General features: G+C 38.1%; 2 protein-coding genes across 9 annotated transcripts in view; one reads left to right on the plus strand and one right to left on the minus strand.

Annotated features, from left to right (window-relative positions):
- Positions 1 to 15: 15 nt before the first annotated feature.
- The window catches only part of LOC6635142 (uncharacterized), a 31,932-nt gene continuing 12,838 nt past the window's right edge, over positions 16 to 19,109 (minus strand). The window contains exons 1-5 of one of the 3 annotated variants that reach the window (XM_032439014.2): positions 12,920 to 13,793; positions 3,077 to 3,336; positions 2,808 to 3,006; positions 2,645 to 2,751; positions 16 to 2,561 (exon numbers count right to left, since the gene is read on the minus strand). In XM_032439014.2, the coding sequence (XP_032294905.1) occupies positions 2,430 to 2,561; positions 2,645 to 2,751; positions 2,808 to 3,006; positions 3,077 to 3,336; positions 12,920 to 12,929 (708 nt within the window). In that variant the 5' untranslated portion in view covers positions 12,930 to 13,793 and the 3' untranslated portion in view covers positions 16 to 2,429. Of the gene's footprint in view, positions 2,562 to 2,644; positions 2,752 to 2,807; positions 3,007 to 3,076; positions 3,337 to 4,782; positions 4,860 to 12,919; positions 13,794 to 19,109 lie in introns of those variants that run through there. The other 2 variants (XM_070206829.1, XM_032439012.2) reach the window with 2 other exon arrangements.
- hdly (hadley) lies at positions 4,805 to 19,062 on the plus strand. 6 transcript variants are annotated; one of them, XM_015169403.3, is made up of 8 exons: positions 6,827 to 6,963; positions 16,034 to 16,214; positions 16,280 to 16,367; positions 16,427 to 16,793; positions 16,855 to 17,099; positions 17,170 to 17,229; positions 18,497 to 18,577; positions 18,636 to 19,062. In XM_015169403.3, the coding sequence occupies exons 1-8, from the start codon at positions 6,842 to 6,844 to the stop codon at positions 18,797 to 18,799; spliced, it is 1,308 nt and encodes a 435-aa protein (XP_015024889.1). In that variant the 5' UTR covers positions 6,827 to 6,841; the 3' UTR covers positions 18,800 to 19,062. The 6 variants fall into 6 exon arrangements, with proteins under 6 accessions (XP_002058380.2, XP_070062929.1, XP_015024891.1 ...); XM_002058344.4 differs by lacking the exons at positions 6,827 to 6,963; positions 18,497 to 18,577; positions 18,636 to 19,062 and adding exons at positions 4,805 to 4,846; positions 17,429 to 17,901; XM_070206828.1 differs by lacking the exons at positions 6,827 to 6,963; positions 18,497 to 18,577; positions 18,636 to 19,062 and adding exons at positions 4,820 to 4,879; positions 17,429 to 17,901.

Below are 19,109 nucleotides of genomic sequence, written 5' to 3' on the forward strand. Positions count from 1 at the left end.
ATTTAATAGGTTTTTATAATTTTGCATATTCGATTATAATGCCATATGTAATAACATACACACATAATATCTTTAATTGTTTATTTTGTTATGTTTGTATTTTACTTTGTATAACCACTTTCCGTTTCTGGTAGACACTTAGATATTGAAAGGTAAAATTGTACGAAGTTTTCGTATAAATTATGTAGGTATATACCCCATTTAGTGGGTATGTAAGCTTTTGATGTGTATGTAAATATGTATAGATTGTATAATACAGCTTTAAATATCCATTGAAGTTAGTATTAACTAGCTACTATGTATTTATTTGATAACATACTTCAGCTAAACAGACACACACACAAACACACACACGCACACACAACAAAGGACTAATGAGGCGTCAAGATATTGCTAGTATTCTTCATACATTTTGATTAATTTAGGTACGTTACTTTATATATTTGATATATGTCCATATAATGATATATTTCAAAATATTTAATTTAGTTGCCAGAAATTAACTACTCAAACGTGGCGTATCAACAAAATATAAAAGCGACAGAAACACTTAGTAGTTATGTTGTACAATATTTATTGTAGTACATATTTTAAGCATTTGTCGAATTAATGCCACACTATTTTAATATGTCTTACGTGAACTGCATCATCGTCGACTTGTTCAACTTTCCTGATTTACAAGCTTTCAAAATAATACTTCAATTATATTATGCACAGTTGTGCCAATATTTATAATTTGAAAAGAATTGTATTAATTTTTGTTGGAATGAAAAAAATAATAATTCGAATTGTTGAATAGCTTTCAAGAATTCAACATGTACTGTAATGAACATCAAATGTCTTCTCTTTACGAACTGTTTGATCCATCGTATATATGTGCCTGACTTGTTCAGACATATGCTTCGTATTGATATAGTACTTGTTTTTAATTATAATGGTTTGCGTTTAATGTGTAGATATCTTAAGTTGACATTGATGTGGTTTTTGTTCGAGTGATTGTGTACAATTAGGTATCGAATTGTCTTTTATGTCGGTAAGTGTTTTTGGGCGCACAGTTGGCGTGACTTCGGTGGGTGTATCAACGTTTTAGTTAATTTATATGTAAAACAATTGCAAGCTCTAAATGAAGTAAATAATAAATTTAATTGATAAGATAGCTTACTTTCACCAAGTCTCAAAGTTCGATATCAGGTGTTAATTTATGCAATAAGTTATTGAGTGTTGGATTGAAAAGTATTTTAGAGTAAAAATAAATTAGTTACAAATAAATATTTTTCTTTTTAATTCTGCCATTTAATGTTGTAAGCTCGTAGAGTTTGTCATTGGTCTCGTATAAAAGTATTTGCATTGTGTCCTCTTTTTTTTTGTGGGTTTGGCTAAAGCTAAAACATGCACATACAAACGGCAACAATTTATTAATATTTGTATTTTTGACATAACTCTTTTTGTTTCGTGGTATTTTTAATAACATATTGCAAAGGACTTAAAGCTTTTTTTTAGATAAATATATATAGTTACACATTTAAAGCGCTTGTATATTTGTAAAATAGGCTGCTGCATATTGTTGGGAGAGCCAAGGAACCATAACAAATGATCCTGAGTTATTTTACTTGAATATATAATAGCTTTTTTCGCATAAATTTGGTGTTTCCTTCAAAAAGTGTAAAGAATTTTAATTCTGGGAACATTTCCCTTATATTGTCTAACTATACAAGTAATATTTTAAGTATGTATATACCATATGCATAAAATTGTTGTTTTAGTTGTGTTTACTTCTCCAGATCAATTATAAAATAGAAAAAGGTTAGGGCCAAAGGAATATTTATGAGTTTAATATTTAATGCACTCATTATAAGTGAGTTGATAGTTTTTAATACCATGTATATGAAGTTAACTTTGATTAGTTTATGCAAATCATACAATATTTGAATTTAACATTATCCGCGTGTGTTCAGTTTATTATGTGTTTTTTATATTCATCTCAAAAAGTCATTAAAATAAATGCGTTTCTTTTGTTGGTTGGATGGTTTCTTATCCCAACTACCAAAGTATATCCGTACTCAACTGTCTGTAAATAGCATGTGGTTGTAGTAAGTTGTAGTCGTAGTTAGTTGTATTTGTTAGTAGGTTACATTTATGGTGGGGCTTGTGGTGTAGTTTGTAGTTTGTTTTGCCTACTATTTGGCTAAATTTTATCTATAAATTTGTATCTAACTATTCAAAAGTCAACATCGCTCGTCCGGAACTAGCAGGAAAGGCTTTTAAAATTGTTAAACATTTACGGAATGACAGAAAGACGCATGTGAAATTGGCACACACACACACACAACTTACATCCTGTTGATGCATTTGTTTGTGTGTGTTTTTGCCTATGGGTGGTCCTCTCAAATGACACTCATGCGACGCCTGCCATTTCCGGATGCCTCGGCTCAGTTGGAGTTGGCCAGCGTTTCGTGACATACCTCCATGTAGTCCGGGTCGTGCATTATGCCCTTTATCATGTCCTTGAGCATTGTGTATCGTGGAAATATCGGATACATCTTTGAGCTGCCGTACTCTTCCTGCAAGGATACGGACGCATATAAAGAGAGAGACACAGGAAAACAATTCACAATGGGGTCAATTTATGTCAACTCTTTCTTACCTTTAGCACGCGTATCAAATGCCGCAGGCCCAGATACTTTTTCAGCAGACGATACAAGTCATTAATCAGCTGTGTATTTTCGAGCTCAATTTGCGCCGTTGTCATGTCTGTTGAAGATGCAGTTAATCAGGATTCCTCTGGCTAGCATCTGTAATCGACTTACGTTCTAAACGCTCCATGCGCTCCCGGCGCTCGGCGGCCTCCTCGGCCAGCCGGGCCGATGTCTTTACGCCCTCGCCGGACTTCTGGGTCTTTTCCATAATTGAACAGGCTCGCATTACGTATGAGGGTACCGTTTCCTGCTTCTCCTGTCGCGGAATGTCTACCAACGTCCAGTACTGGGTCTCCAGGCGTATTACTTCCTATTAAAAAAAAATATATATATGTATATAACATTAATACTTTATGGGACAACCAAAGTAAATTACGAACCTTTATCATTAGCTTGAGCATGGGGTAGCGCTGAAATATGTTGCGATGACTCTTCGAATCGCCGTACTTGTTCATGAGGTTGATCAGTGCTTTCTTTACCGTGTCGTACGACTCCTCGAGGCGCAGGCGTAGTGAGCGTAGGCGTTCGTTGGTTTCGATAACCTCATCACGGGTCATGCCGCTGGGTGCACCCTCATCTTTGACATCTTGCACGATGCGACGCACGCTCTGCGTGAACTTTCCAACAAAATTTGTGGTTGCTATAATGAGAGGAAAGTATTTTATTATTATCAAAAGCATAAGTCAAAATATAATTGTACGGAAATTGCACGAAACACTGTCATTCACCTTGGAAATGTCAGTAGATACGCACATTAACCCCTATTTTTTACTCTGCGATCCATGCGGAAATTATTCGTCTATGAAAGAGTCGAACTATTATGCCATGATGAGTCGCATTGTATTATTAAAAATAAACAAATTTAATTTTTTCCAAGCATCTACCAAAATTCATTTGAGCGGTTTCGAACCTGCGCCCACAAGACTATAAAACAACGCGTGAGACTTGACTCCCTACGCACTTCACCAAAGCTGCCACTTTTTAAAACATTGCTAGCGTGCACTTTGTTAGGTTTATAAAGTTTTTTGTTTAAATATGGTATACGCATTAAACATCCCGTTTATTTTTATTGGGCCATGGTATGGTATGGTATTTTAAATATAATTGAGTTCTGATTAACAAATGTAAATTTCTCCAAATCTTCTTATTAAATTTTGCCTTATTTTTGGAGTGCAATGTAAATACATATTATGCGTTTTTTAAGGGAGCTATATATTTATTATGTTTAGTATCGATTTAGTTAGTCTGGTTACTAGCCTTTTGAGCATATGAGCATAAGAGCATATGAATTTTTATAAAAATTTCAAAAAAGAATAGAGTAATATCTTATGCAAGAGTCATTTTTCTGTGCTACGAAAATTCGTTATCTCAAGTAAATGATGTTGAATAAATAAGTTTAGATATGATTGTAAATCATAAAAATTGGTAAGGGGCAATTAGCATTAATAGCCACATCGGAAATTCGAATTTATTCATATGCACGCGAAACGTGACATATTTTATGGCTTTAATAAGTCGGAGTTGAAAAACGTTGCACGTTAGTTTCAGGGTAAATTAGATGACGAAGGCGTTGCAATAGGTTCCAGATGGGACTGAATAAGTGTTATATAGAGCTAATAACATAGCCTTTTTATGTTAAACTTAGTTTGTACAAAGCTTCCAAAAACTAATGATTTATATACATGTATTTAATATTTTACCTCGTCACGTGCATCACGTTGCAAGACAACATGTATTAGTCATACAATCATACATTGTTGGGCTCTCTTGTGTCATGTATCATGTCAAATGTATAATTGTTTTAATAGTGACGATCTATACGATGTGATCGATAAGCCTGAAGTTTGATTAAGTAATCGAAACGAAAGCTCAAGGGAATTTTCTCAAAGCGTTAAAAAAAAACTTTTCTTAGTATGATTAAGGAGGATTATAACCATAAAAAACGCCATAGCATATCGTGCTAGTCTCTTGGGAACAATTTGCTCTCTTTCTCTCTCTTTCTCTCTCTCCCTCTCTCTCCCTCTCTCTCTCTCGGCTCTCACGATCGAATGGCATCTGGGCTACGAGTGTAATTATAAGTTCTTACGCGAGGGAGATCTTTTCAGTCTTTAGTAATATATCCGACCGCCAGCACACGAACGTCCGAACAAGTGAGCGCAAAACAAATCAAACAAGACAACGAGGCACGAATACAGCATAAACAAACAGTAGAGAAACCTATATACACTCATACATATAGATATGTAAATATATTTTTGCATAGAGTAAAATTCAAGCATATAACGAAAACGAGATATATCAAAACGAAAAGCCAAAGAGTCAACGATCGGGCGTTTTATTGAGTTTAATTGCGACAAAAATAATTTATAATTGAAAAATGTTGTGAGACGGCATTATTAAAGATTGAACGACTTATCTGATACAGCAGAGAGAAGCCAACAGTAAGGTGTTAAAGTGCGAAGAACTTTCCCTATTTCCCGCAGATATACCCATAGTCAATCAAGGTAAGCTTGATTAGTTTATACTATGTGATGTGTACGAAGAAATAGTTCCCAAGCGAATAGCTCATTTACATTAATTGCATTAGTAATTGCCGTACTCGACAGTTGGCCTTATGCTGTGCTGATTATTTGACTTCGCTTTTAAAGTATGCCACAATATTTCCACATTAAAGCTAAAAGCTGCAATTAATACGTGATTGTATTGCAAGCGCACGATTTTTGCTGATTTGCATATTCAACATTATTTTTACAACATTTTTTTTTTTTATATGTTTTATTATTAAGCTTTTCGCTAGCGATGCGTAATAATATACATAGAACAGCATGTTGGCCATATGGAATCATGTTTTCATTTCAGAAATAAAAGCAAAAGTCTATGTTTTTTTCAAATATTAATTTAGTTAGATCACTGGACACAAGTTTTTAAAAAAAAAGTAAGGAACCAGTTGACTTTAATATGTTTATTTTAATAGTCAAATTGGATGAAATAAAATGCAAAAAAAGTTTTTAATTTGTCATAAAATCAACATTCCATAGTTGCTTAATACAGGTTTTTTAAAGGGATATTTATTTATTTTATATTATTTGTCTATTCATATAGAAATCCTCGACTCTAAGTACTGACGTCAAAAAATATATGAATCGTCACTTTTCGAAATAGCTGACGTAACCTGAAACTCTCAAGCATCTTCCACAGACGCTGAGTTATCCTATTATTATAATTTTAGTTTTAATAATAATTTTATACAAGTGTGAAACTTGAGGTTGCCCGCCAAATTTTTGTCTATTTAAGCTGGCCTCGCAACTGGAGTATAAAGCGCAATTTTCGACTCAACAAATCAAAAATGCACATACTATAAATGTTATTATCGATAAAACCCATGGAAACTGGTGTCGCTTGCTAAACTTGTTTCGCGAATCTGGACCAGTCCCAGAGCCAGGGACCAGACAGACAGATTTAGAATTTAACAGCAGATAACAGTCAACCTACAGCTTCACGTCGCTCAAATTTAATCCGATCGCACGTGAAAATATGCATCATCTGAATTTGAATATATGTGTATGTACCTAGACATGTTTGAACGTGCAGAGTACATGGGCTCCATTGCATGTTATAACTCTCCACTTGTTGGCTTCTCTTGCACACTTTTGCCCACTCTCCCTCTCTCTTTTCATTCTTTTTCGCTCGCTCTCGCTCTCCCTCTCTCTGTCTTGCTGCTCTCACGACCTTGTTGACGCTCAAATAATTGGCAACCTGCCTGCACCCAAGTAGCTTGGCACTCCCCCCATAAATGGAGCTGATATGAGGTACGTCAAATGTTTGACTGTGGCACTCTATTCGCGAGTTGGTCGCGAGTTCGAGCGACTGCGACTAATGAGCAAAAGCGGCTTTTGTTTACCTTTAGCTTGCGTTGGTACCACTCCCCGATGCCCTAGCCTCCCCTCGACGACAACCAGTGTAAACCGGTTGTTGCTAATTTGGCAAAACACAAACACACAAACACAAAAAGAGAAGAAAACAAAAAATGAGCATTGTGTGAACAGTTTTTTTGTTGTCTTGTTGGAGGGCACACTCATAAATGCACACATACGCACGTGTGTGTGTGTGTGTGTGTGTGTGTGTAGCCACAAACATAACGAAATATGCTCATACTAGGAGTGACTCGCACAACAATAACTTCAAACGAAACGTGTCTCCAGTTCTTCATCCATTTGGTCTTCGCTCAGTTTTCAGTCACATTTTGTGTTCGACTGCATGCAGTACTGTGAGTCGAATATACATATATATATATCTTAAATATACATTTAGTCGGGTCGAAGATACATTTTGTCGGGAGGGAATTTTTGAAATGTTTTGGAAGTGTATGTTAATCTAATCAAAAATCCGTAAATTCAAGAGTAGGAATCGTGTGCATTTTAATTATTTGGTATACATTCCAGTTACAATTGGCCCAAACTTTAATATTAATTATGTTATGCTGAATTATGAAATATTTACAATATATGTATATATGTGTGAGCCAATAATTTGCTGTGCGCCTATTTCAAGTTCAATCTTTTCTATATTAATCTGAAATTGTATTTGTATAGTGCTGTTTACGTTTGTCTTCTTTGTTTACTTTTAATTTAGCGCTTTTCATTTTTTGTTGATTATTTAAAAAAAGTTTGTGATGTTTACCAGTCGTTTCTTGTTGTTAAAGTATTTCAAAGAAAATTATTCCTTAGACTGACGCATTTTTTTGGTATTTTGTGTTTAACGTTTGCATAAGGAATGTGATGGAATTGGGTTTTTACGAATTATTCATCATTGACCTATGAGACATTCAGTACAAACAGAACCGATTAACATAAAGGGGCATGCCTTCTAATGAATGCATACATTAATGAATAGATAAGGTTTATGCTACGGATACTTTACTTTTTATTGCATACTTTAAATTGTTGGAAAGCAAACATGAAGCATGTGCGAACTATCTATTACCTTTCACATTAATTTGTCAGCAAACCACAGAAACGTGCTATATGAGATAGGGTAGGAGGTGCTATTCAAAGCTAATTAGCAAGAACAGAAACACACCCCCTAATAAAACGCATTTGAGCGGCATTTAATCTTTAAATAGATAGATTTTATTTTAATTGTGGGAAATAACTTTAAAAGCCACCGATGATAATTCATCATTGGAAAATTTAATGACGTTGTCAAAGTTGTCTTGAATAATTATGAAGTGAATAATGTTTAAACAACTAATAGTAAGAAAATTCGTAACTATTTTAATCCAATTAAGGGGTTGGCTTTAAAATTTCCTTGCATATAATAATATAATAATAATAAAATAAAATAAAAAAAGGTTAAAAAAATATTATGTAGAGCTTTAATGCTTCTGTTTCTACTGTTGAGTAGCTAGTAAAATTATTATTATGGATGAGCTACTTCGTTGCTCATTGTCGTACATATATATGCAGATGATGTCATGAACAGTCGATTGCACTTTAAACAAGTGCATCCAAATAAATTCCTTTAATTAAAATCCACAATCGATTGCTCTGCATGTCAGGCGACCGAATCGCTGAAATTGTTTTCTAACCCACCAAATGGCAAAATTAATTGCCGTTTACTTTGTGCACACGCGTATATATTTCACAAAATGTGTGTAATTAAGCTGTGTACCTGGGCGTCTACGATAAGTACATGAATAATAAAAGGCTGACAGGTGCTAGAGGCAAAAAAAAGACGCCCCAAATGAGCTATAGAGAGGTATTAAAAGGAATGATCACAAATATACCACATCCGATATCCATTTGCAAGTCTATTTCTAAGGTATGTTTCGGCTTAATTGGGATTGTAGCTTTGGTCACGGCCAATGCACAAAGGAACGGAAATTGCCATCGCCAACATGAGATCATAAGACATGAGGTAATGCTGAGCAAATAGTCGAGGGGCTTAACTCAAGTGAGAAAGAAGCGGGAATTAAATAGGTCTGAAATTTCAAAGTCCTCACTTTTAGATTTACTAAAACCCAATTTGGCATAAGTTATCATGTTGCTTATTTATCTTTTTAATCAGACTTCACTATCAGCGTATGCACTATATTTGTTGCCGAGAAATTTATCCTCCCCTCTCCCTGGGGACGCTTTAGTATTCGAGGAGTTGCCCGTGCCATTGGCCATTAATCAGGAAGCTAAATAAGCGTAGGAATGTGACGACGCCTCACAAATCCTAGTCGCACGTGCTATATTCCCCTTTGATATTTGTTCGTCTGGCAAAATGTTTGCTCAGCTCGTTTTAATTAGTTCGGGCTAAAGCCCTTTGTTTCACTAATTGACCGCATTTGGTAACATTGACAGACGACACGCCTCTAAATGTAAGCTGGGGCTGGAGGCGTGTCACAGTTTGGCACGTGTTTGATTTATTGAATTCGTGCGCCGTGCCCATGCATTGAGATTGGGTTAAATTGACGTTGACAAAATGCAAACTGCAGTCGTGACCCGCAGCATTTATGAATTCATGGGCTGATGATTTATTTCAGATCAGGTACTCGTGGGAGTTAACCATATACCACCGTAATAAATGTGCGAACATTTGTAGAATGAAGGTGACAATATCACGGATTAGTCACATTAAAAGCCCGTACAGACGGCTTAGCGCATGAAACCCAACTGATTAAATAGAGCGTGGGATTCTAGAAAAAAAAACGCCCAAGGTGTGTAAATATTTATGGAAGTATATTGAGTATAAAACGAGAACAGCTCAAGGGTTTTTCAAAAAAGGGCTTTCGTTTGACTTAAACTAATATAGTTAAGCTTAGTGGGGTAACTAGTTATTTATTAACTTGTTAGCCTCTAAATCCAAACGTTTAACAGAATATTTAAGAGAACAAGGCAGAAATCTTTAAACTTTGTCTTGGATATCTAGCTTCATACTTATATGTATAACATGGGAACTTTAACCAGTCAAGTCTCCGGACTTATAACCATTTATACCAATATCCTATGGGACGTATGCGCAACATGCATACTTTTAATTCAATCGCTGCGCTAAATATTATCAAATTTTTGCAACTCTTAAGAAACTTTGTGTAATGCAGAAGTTACATTAAATTCAACGGAGAGCGGGATTCTGAAAAATTAATGCGCACTCTAAAGCAATGCTTTAGCGCCTCTTAATATTTGATGAATGACACTCGGGGGACACTCCGCATGCGGTGCTTGCCAGAATGTGGTAAGTTCGGCATTTTCATTAAAACTTTAAGTCACTTTCGTCGCTTCGTCATTTCATGCTGCCATTTTGCATTATTTAAGCAACAAACAAAAACAACCGACAGAAGTTGACAGTCGTGGATTCTTGGGGTAGCACAAATAAATGAGTGTCACATAAGCAAACAAAAGGAAACGTTGCAACACAGAACCCACAGGCACTTGTTAGAGCCACAGATGAGGCCAGGCAGCTACAGTGAAGTCCCAAATGAGAGATCTATGTGGAAGCGAGGTCTTGCTCTGCGTAGCTGAGGCCCAATTTTAACTCTTGAAAAAGTAACAAAAAGGCAAGTGGCTACGCACTTTGACAGAGTGGCAGGAGGTAACCCGCATGATGTGGCAATAACCACATCGATAGACAGACAATAATTACAAAGGCAACAAGGATTCTTTGCCAATAACATATTGGCACGGCAACAACAACAACATCAACAACAACAACAGCTCCGACAACCAGCTGTCAAGTTGTGCAAACTAAACAACCAGAAAATACACACACAGGAGAGAACGCTTTCAGCCAGCGAGACAAATTGACAGACAATTTAGCTGCCAATTGTGCGTCGCTCGGCGGCTTTCCACAGCCCCAGCCCCAGCCCCAGCCCCAGTCCCAGCCCCAATCCCAGCCACAGGATATACCATGGCATTAATTTGGCTCGTGCTGCGTGCAGCACGAGTGCGGGCAACAAATGCAAAGCAGCACAAAATGAAAATGGCCATTTGATGACCGTTAAGCTGCTCAGCAACAAGCCGAAAAGCACAAAGCGAACAAAAAGCTGCTTTTCGGCCATATTCCTGAGGGGTGGAGGGGGGGGGGGGGGGGGTAGGGGGGAAGGACTTCAGCTGGACTTATTCCAGAGCGGGGGAAGGACCTCAGTTGGGCTGTAAATGGACAGCCGCGTTTGTTTGCCCTTGGCGTCAACATGATTATTAGGCCAATTGGGAGTGTCCTATATGTGCTACATCAAATGTATGGCTTCGCAGGACCCGTGTTAATCGGACAGATTGCTTGGCTAATCCACATCGCAAGCTATACAGACTAATAAATAATACATGGCAACTACAAACTGGCTGCTCTGACTACCCCAAGTCTCTATAAGTTTTCTTTTCCTACATATTTCAAAATTTGCATCTTGTGCGACGACGCTGAGTGCATCTAATTTGGCAGCTCGACTCTGTCGTTTGGCCTTTTGTGCAACTTTGGCAATTAGAACTGCAGATCTGGCCAAGTGGCATTTGTGGCAACCTCTGTCCTGTCGCAAAGTACGCCCTTGTTGGGGCAGCAACTTTGGCAGCCACTTGCAACAGAAACAGCTGCAACTGCCACTTGGTACTTGCCTCTTGGTACTTGCCACTTGCCACTTGCCACTTGCACTTGCCACTTGTTATTGCATTTGTTGCTGCTTGTTTTACTGTTGTCCCTACTTTGCAGTTTCATTTGAATGTAACCAAGCCCAACCCAACCGAAAAGTTGAATTAACATACGTGTAAAACTCTTCCTGTTGCACCTATTTGGAGCACCTGTACGTTATCGGGAGAGGCACAAATGTGAGAGTCAGCCGAAATAAGCATTCTTGTGTCTAGAGATGGATTCATTTTGTATACCATCAGATTGATACTCAAAGTTCCATCAGATACATTATTATTATTCACTATTCAGACAGTCTACAGTACACAGTTGAGCATTTGGTTTTGTATTGTTTTACGTTTGGCCCATTTTACGAGCACAAAGTAAAGTTTTTCTATGTGTTTCTGTGTGTGTGTGTGTCGGGCGCATAAAAATCATTCTCAACAATAATAAGAAAAGTTGGCAGTGTTTGGCCCGCGGACGAACCTCCCAGCCAGATCCGCAAAGCCCAAGCAACAAGAGAGAACAAACAGCACTGAAAACAAAAAAGCAGTGTGCAAAATTTACACACAAAAGCATCCAGGCCGAAGCTAGAACACACTGCCAGAATAATATTTTGAGCTTACGATGTGTTTTTTACCCTCCAAAACACTTCTGGGCGTTGCAAACGTTATGGTAAGTTGTATATATCCCAACGTATGGAAAAGTATACTGTATATACATTTATGAAAAAGTAATGGCAAAAACTGCAACACAAAGAAACTCATACGAACAACTGACAGCATCTGGCCGCATTCCAAGGCAATGGGTGTCATCGTTCATATTGCGTATACGCACCATTGAACAAACAAATCGCAATTATGCGGCCGCATTTGCAAGCATTCGGGCCAAAAGCACATTTCAACAAAAGCCGTGCTGATTTTGGCAATTAATGGGCATCACAAAAAAATCTTAATTATATATATGCCAGGCATGAGAGCGCAAAATTGGCACAGATTATCGCTTGGCTATCAGAAACACATTTACCACTATTTCTACTTGTTTTCAATTTTTAACTTACAACTATTTTCCAAGTTGAATAATTTTTACTAAATTAACTTTTTGATAGTTTTAATAATTTGGTGGAAGCATAATCCTCGACAAAAAGAATAACAAGAGAATAATTTTTCAAAACTTGTTCCTCTCTTATTAGCTCAGGTGTCGAAAGACAGCTTTTTGACGAAATAGGTAGACACAAAACCTTGTTAGAAATACTATTAAATAGCATTTGCATTCTGTTGCAACCAGTGCAACTTGTGCTACGTGAGAGTATGACATGTCGACACCTTGACACATGAATGGAACGGAACGAACGGCAGGATAATGCTCAGCTCAGAAGTTGCTACTTCTTTAGCCTGACATTGTAAACCACTTAATATGGAAACGGTTTTCAAATTCATGTCACGCCCGTTTTGGCCAACACTGGCACTGACAGTACCTGTGCGTACCTGTAAGCAAATGAGCTTAGCTCAGGAATCAGTATTTAAAATTACATTTTGTTGCATGGCTCTGCTTTAGTTTCCATTAGGTGCGTCATTTGAGTTATTGCGCATTTTTAAATAAAGTTTCAACATTTACTTTACCTCTCTGCATCTTTGTTTCAACTTTTCTGTTGGCGTTTAGTCACATTTGTTGGTCTATTCCATATTCCTTTCATCAGCTCCTGTCTTCGCTGCGATCGACATTTCCGCTGAGTAAATTGACTTGAGCACCGAGCAGCGTGTCACTTAAAGGCCACCTGATTCGCAATTACTGTCCCGGCGACTACAACGTCCGACTCACAGCCAGTGGACTGGTCATACGGAAAAGCTCTGCCACTCTGCTTGAGGTTGGAGCCTAGCAGTCCAATTTGCGCCCAGGTGGCCTGGCAGTTGGCTTGGACACGCTTCACTGACTCGGCCCATAGCCTTTTTTGAGGCATATGACGAGCTTGCCAGCTAAATGGCTACATTATGAGAAAACGGCTGACGGGATTAGTCGGCCAGCTGCATGCCACAGAGGGGCAGTTGTCCCTGGCTTGCTGCGCTGCAGCAGAATGTGTTTGTTTGTTGCTTTGTTAAAAGTTTATCGCCAGCTTATAAAATACAATTTGCCCGAAGGTCAGTCGGCAGGTCGGTCCATTGCTCAGCGGATCGCAAACCACATGGCTGTGCGGATGGCTACCCATTTAGCCATCCAATTGAGTGCTCCTCACTTTACTAGATAAACATTTACTTAAGGGGCAAATGTACGTCATTTATGTTATTAGCCCCTCGTGTGTTCTCTATATATTTATTTGATTTGTAGGTCGCAATATTAAACGTCCTTACATGCAATTTAACCAGTAAATTATGCTATGCACATAATACAAATAAATAGTAAATGTTGAAATAAATAGTTAGTCCGCTAAATTAAAGTAGTTTACTTTAAAATATGCCTGGTATTGGATATTATTCAATATTGAAATTTCCGCCATATGTATTAATATAAAATGTCCGCTAATTCGATTACATTCAAAATATTAGGTTATAATGTTATTTACGTGTTGTTGTTTATTTTATTTAACAATAAATAACTGCATTGAACAAAAAATAAATTAATATCACAAAAAAAAAGGAAAATTTGCATTGCAATTAAGCTTAATTCTGTGCGGAAATTAAAAATTAATGCCAACTCCATTTGCTGTTGGTAACATGTAAAATCGAAATTGCAAATTTGCAGTAATGATGAAATTGTGTTTCAAATTATTAAGCTGGCTTGAATTTATAACACATGCTAGATTTAATAGCGCAATACTTGACATTTGTCTTTATTTATTTTCGTGTTAATACTCTACTTCAATCAAAAAATAACGCTCCATCATTTTTGGCTTTATTTAGCTTTTTCCACACCTGACGTACATACACATACCTACATAACCACATTTGCCTAAAAATACTTCGCGGATTTTGTGGCCAACAAATTTGAAATGAAAATATATTGTTTGGTTTGGCCAGTAAGGGGTTGACTTTACGGCAAAATGTGATGGTTTTAATAACGTGTAAACAATTCACCATTAGCTAATGTTTTAATTGCAATAGACAAATATTCCACTGGAAGCCCGAAAATACATTTTTGTTAACGTACGAATTTTGAAAATGTTTTATTCAAATTTTCAGCCGTTTTATTTGGCTGTATATTTATGACCCCATATCATTTTATTCCCTCACTCTAATCTATATAGCAATTTGTAAGGCTTGCCTTTCTATCTGCAAGCTCCATTTGCGCTCAATTAATGTTGCCTAAAGCTCATATAACAGCAATAGATTCACGCCTTGAAATTAAATGCTTTATTAAACTAATTGGCTGTCGTCCTTACTCGTCCTGCAAACAGCTTCCAGCTGAGACAGCTTTATTTTATACCTAGTACCCAAACCGTAGGAAAAACAACAGGGAATTGGCTCATGTTTGTTTTGTTTTTGGCTTTTCAGTTTATTCCAAGAAAAAGTAATTTTTCTTATGCCAAAAATAAATGTTCAAATTTCATTAAATTTTTGGCAATAAACCAAAATATTTCCCTCAGTGCTTTAATACGAAGCAATGTTTGCATTTAACCATGCACGTCAGCAATATTTGTCAAGCTGATAACAAATTGTTATTAACAATAATAGAATATCTATAAAATATGACTCAACTCTAACTATAAGTCAAAGTTCTAGAATCTTCCAAAAGGAATGTATGCACCACAATTTTCTTAGTCACCATCTTAGTCTCCACATTGATAAAACGCACTGAAAATAAACATTTTCTTCATCAAAAGTATAAAATATAGTCTGTTTAAATCAATATTTTTTTAAAAACAAATCTTATGAGTGTGCAGATGGCGTAATCGCTGAGACAAATGTACGTTTAGCCGGGTTATCAGTTCTTTGCAGACATATCTCTGCATAACTCTAAGTCTATTAAAATTACTCATCTAGGAGTACTGTTTACCTTTTACTGTTTGTTTACATGAATAACTGGGGTACGCGATCGTGAGAAACATGAAATTCTAGAGAAACGTCAATTAAAAAGCTACTATTCGCGAGAACGGCAGGCATTCTTTGAGCAGATACCTTATTATATCAGCTGTTGGGATCTCATTAAATTCAATTGCTTTCGGCTAAAAAAGCGCAGTATCGATTTGGCCAGCAAAGCGAAACGACCTAATATTCAAACATATAGGAAGCCCATTTGAAGGGAAATCGAAGTGCACATTTAAAGTGGGTGAACATTATAAAAATGAAATATAAATATTATTGAACGTTAAAAAATAAGTTTCAAGCTTTGGTTATTGTGTGTGCGAGTGTGTGATTCTTTTCGGAAGAAAGTTTTAAGCTCGAAACGAGTCCGGGCACTTTGGTTATGCCGGTTACTGGCGAGGTGGCGCAATAATTCCGAGCATTAGAAAAACAAAACAGATGTCAGAGAAAAGTAATTCAAAAGTTAACCGCAAGGCACAACATGCAGCAAAGTGCGAAGGCGAAGAAGAAAAATTACACCAAACTTGATGTCTAATTTAAAACAAACTCCAAGCCTGGCCAAAAGCCAAGGCAGTAACGCAATAAGATTTACAGTTTCCAAAAGTTTGCTACGCAAGGGTTGGGCCAACTAATTGAGATTGAGTTGGACCATAAAAACTTGACACTGAGCTGTGCGCCAACTAATAATGAATCTTTGCTCTCCGCTCTCCATTGTAGACCTTGCACCACAAGCAGGAACGACAAACTTGAGGATATGAACAAAACTAAACCGTCAAAAGCCGGCCTTCCGGTGCGTTTAGTGATTTTTCTGCTTTTTGTTGCCCAAGCCGCGAGTCGGCCTTCAACGGAAAATGAAGGTGACATTGCATCTTTGCCGCCGGATGCAGACAACGTTGAGGTAAGCGGGGGTCTAGAGACTGCGAACTGATTTATCCTTTACTTTAATTTGCATCCTTGCTGCAGTTTCATCATGTGAAGGTCGTGGACGGTGTTATGCACGAGGATCATCCGGTGGTGATGTACAAAGAGGACTTTGTCAACGAGGACTATGGTAACAAACGCTTCCATTTCTCTAAAAACTTAAATTAATTTCCACACACTCACACACAGATCCCACCAAAAACGAGACCAAAGTGCACCATCGAAAATTGTTTAAGGGTCAGCAGCGTATTCGGCATCATCACTTAAGACCACCTACAAAACCGGTGGCGGTGGAGGAAAAGATCGTATTTGATGTGTTGCCCGAGTCCCCGCTTATATTGGGTGATGACGACTCTGTTGCCGACAAGTATGAGGTCGCCCAGCTTGTGCAGCCTTTACAGCAGGAATCACCGCAGAAGTATCCCAAGAAGTACCACAGTCGCCAACGTCGCCAGGCCGACAATCCGTATGTGCGTAAATCATATAAGAGCGATTTCTATGGCAAAGCACCAGCACCCTACTATTTGCCCGTTCAACCTCAATATCACTATCAACGGTAATATATAACTTTGAGCCACTTGGGGGATCTTACAAGTCTGCATATTATATCTTTGCAGGATTCCAGTTGTGGGAAAGAAACCAAAGTACCAGGGAAAACTTCCTTTCTGGCAGACCCCAAAACCTTCCCTCAAGCCAATGAGTATTGGCAATCGCGACGATTTTGGCGAAGATAATGAAAACAGCCTGTTTCACAATTCCAATCCAGACGATGCGGACTTCTCGATGTTCGATCAGCCCAGGCCAGACGATAAAGTAACCGGTGGAGGCAACGGTATCAACTGGCAATCACCCCCAGTGCAAGGTTAGTTCGACCAGTTTTCTAACCCAGCTACTGTGGAAATGTCAATCTATAACACAAGCTGTATTCACAGAATCAGAGCCTGCACCAGTTTTCGGATCAAGCCAAGGCAGACGTCCAACTAGTGGCCCAGGTAAGCTATCACAGCAATCGAGACGTTGCCGTCTGTCATACTTATTGGTTAATTTACGATCCATCATCCCAGTGTACATAACAGAGTATCTTTGCTTCCTAACAAAACGATAGGTCGTCATCATTTCCATCGCTTTCTGCATATCCTACCTTCTATCTCATACTCTTGCTGACCCGTTCACATTCTTGTTACGTCACAGCACGGAGACCCGACATACAGTTTCCACCGTGGCCTCCAACAACCAGCCGACCAGAAGTATTGTCACCATCAACCACCCGGCGACCGGCGCCACCGCCACAGGTGACCAGCTCACCCCCAGCACAAACCACAGCCCGGGTGTCCAACTGCGTGTGGGCAATTGTCAACTGCTGTTCGCAGGGAAGCAATAAGATTCGATACAACTGCTTTGAGGAGTTCGGTTGCCATGGCGCCTTCTGGGGTGTTAATCCCTGTGCAGACAACATTCGCGACCGTGCGATAGCCTCCTTAACAAGATCGTCCAAATAGGCAGTCTGCGCCAAGGCTATTAATCTTACAAAAGTATTCGATTGTCTTGTATGGCTGTGTGCCCATGTCAATGTACTTTTAATAGCTATACAGGAAATCATTTTAATTTATTTTAAGATAGGTCTTAACTCGACAATAAAGTATCCTCTTAATCACCATCAAATACGTAACCTAAAGTATTCATTTGCAGACCGCTCCCAGGCATAATCTGAAAAATACTGTGAATAGCCAAATATTATCGGTGTGGTATTTCCGAACTATTTCTATCTTTTTGTTGCTTATTAGCTAAATTAACTTAATTTAACAAGTACTCGATAATTGGTTATATTATTTTAAATCGCGAAGCTTAAGTTAATTTAAAAATAGCCGATGCATGTTTGGCCTAATTACAATTGGAACATTATAAACACATCTCTTAATTACCCATCTACTATAGGATCCTTCAATCCTCATTCAATTCTAACTGCCAGACAGCGTTGCCTGGTCGACAACCCCTGCTTTCCATTGGCCCCTCACCTGACTAACGGTCAGGTACTGCATAAAAACCTACCCCTACCTGTCCCTAATTAGAGCATGAGAGCAGCATAGCTAAGAGTCATTGTTATTAAGTGCATGATGAACAATACCAAAGAGCTGCACCCAGTGTTCAGTAGAGTGTAAATTAATTAAATTTTTATTGGTCAGCTAATCGCTCACATGCATGCATGCACTCACACGTTCACGCCTCGAAAGTTAACATGTCGGCGCCTTTTAATTGCAGGGAATGTTCAGTCGCCCTCAGTCCAGGCGGCATCCTCCTGGGCCAATCCCAGGCCAAGGCCACGGCCGGTCTTTCGTCAAGGTGAGAAAAATAAGTATAACTGATGCTAAGTAAACCGATTCATTTGATACTCTTTCAGATTCCGTGCAGTACCCATCGGAGCCCAGCTACCAGCCAGGCACCGCCTGTCATCGGGCCGCGCAGCTGTGCTGCAGTTTCGCAAATCTGGGCTCAACTTATGATTGTTTTCATCGCCAGAAATGCGAGCGAAGCCTCGCAGAAATAGTCTCATCGTGCTCCTAGTGCTTCTTTACCTCTGTCGTAAAAAGATCTGTATCTCGATTACGCCTAATCCAATTTGAATCAATGCCGCATCTGTATGGAACAACAGGAATCTAGTCGACACTGCCCACCAACTACTCGCTACTAAGATGGTGCATAGGGGCTTGTTTTGCATTTTCTTTGAAGAATATACACGCCTACAATGTACTCTAGCTTAGCATATTTGTACATTTGTATTTATATATTTTGGAAACCGAGATTATTAAATTCACTACGCCGGTAATAAATATATATTAAATATATCTCTTTATATAAAACTGTTTGTCCTGAC

Source organism: Drosophila virilis, chromosome 2, assembly GCF_030788295.1.
Source record: "Drosophila virilis strain 15010-1051.87 chromosome 2, Dvir_AGI_RSII-ME, whole genome shotgun sequence".
In the NCBI taxonomy this organism is placed as follows: Eukaryota; Metazoa; Arthropoda; class Insecta; order Diptera; family Drosophilidae; genus Drosophila; species Drosophila virilis.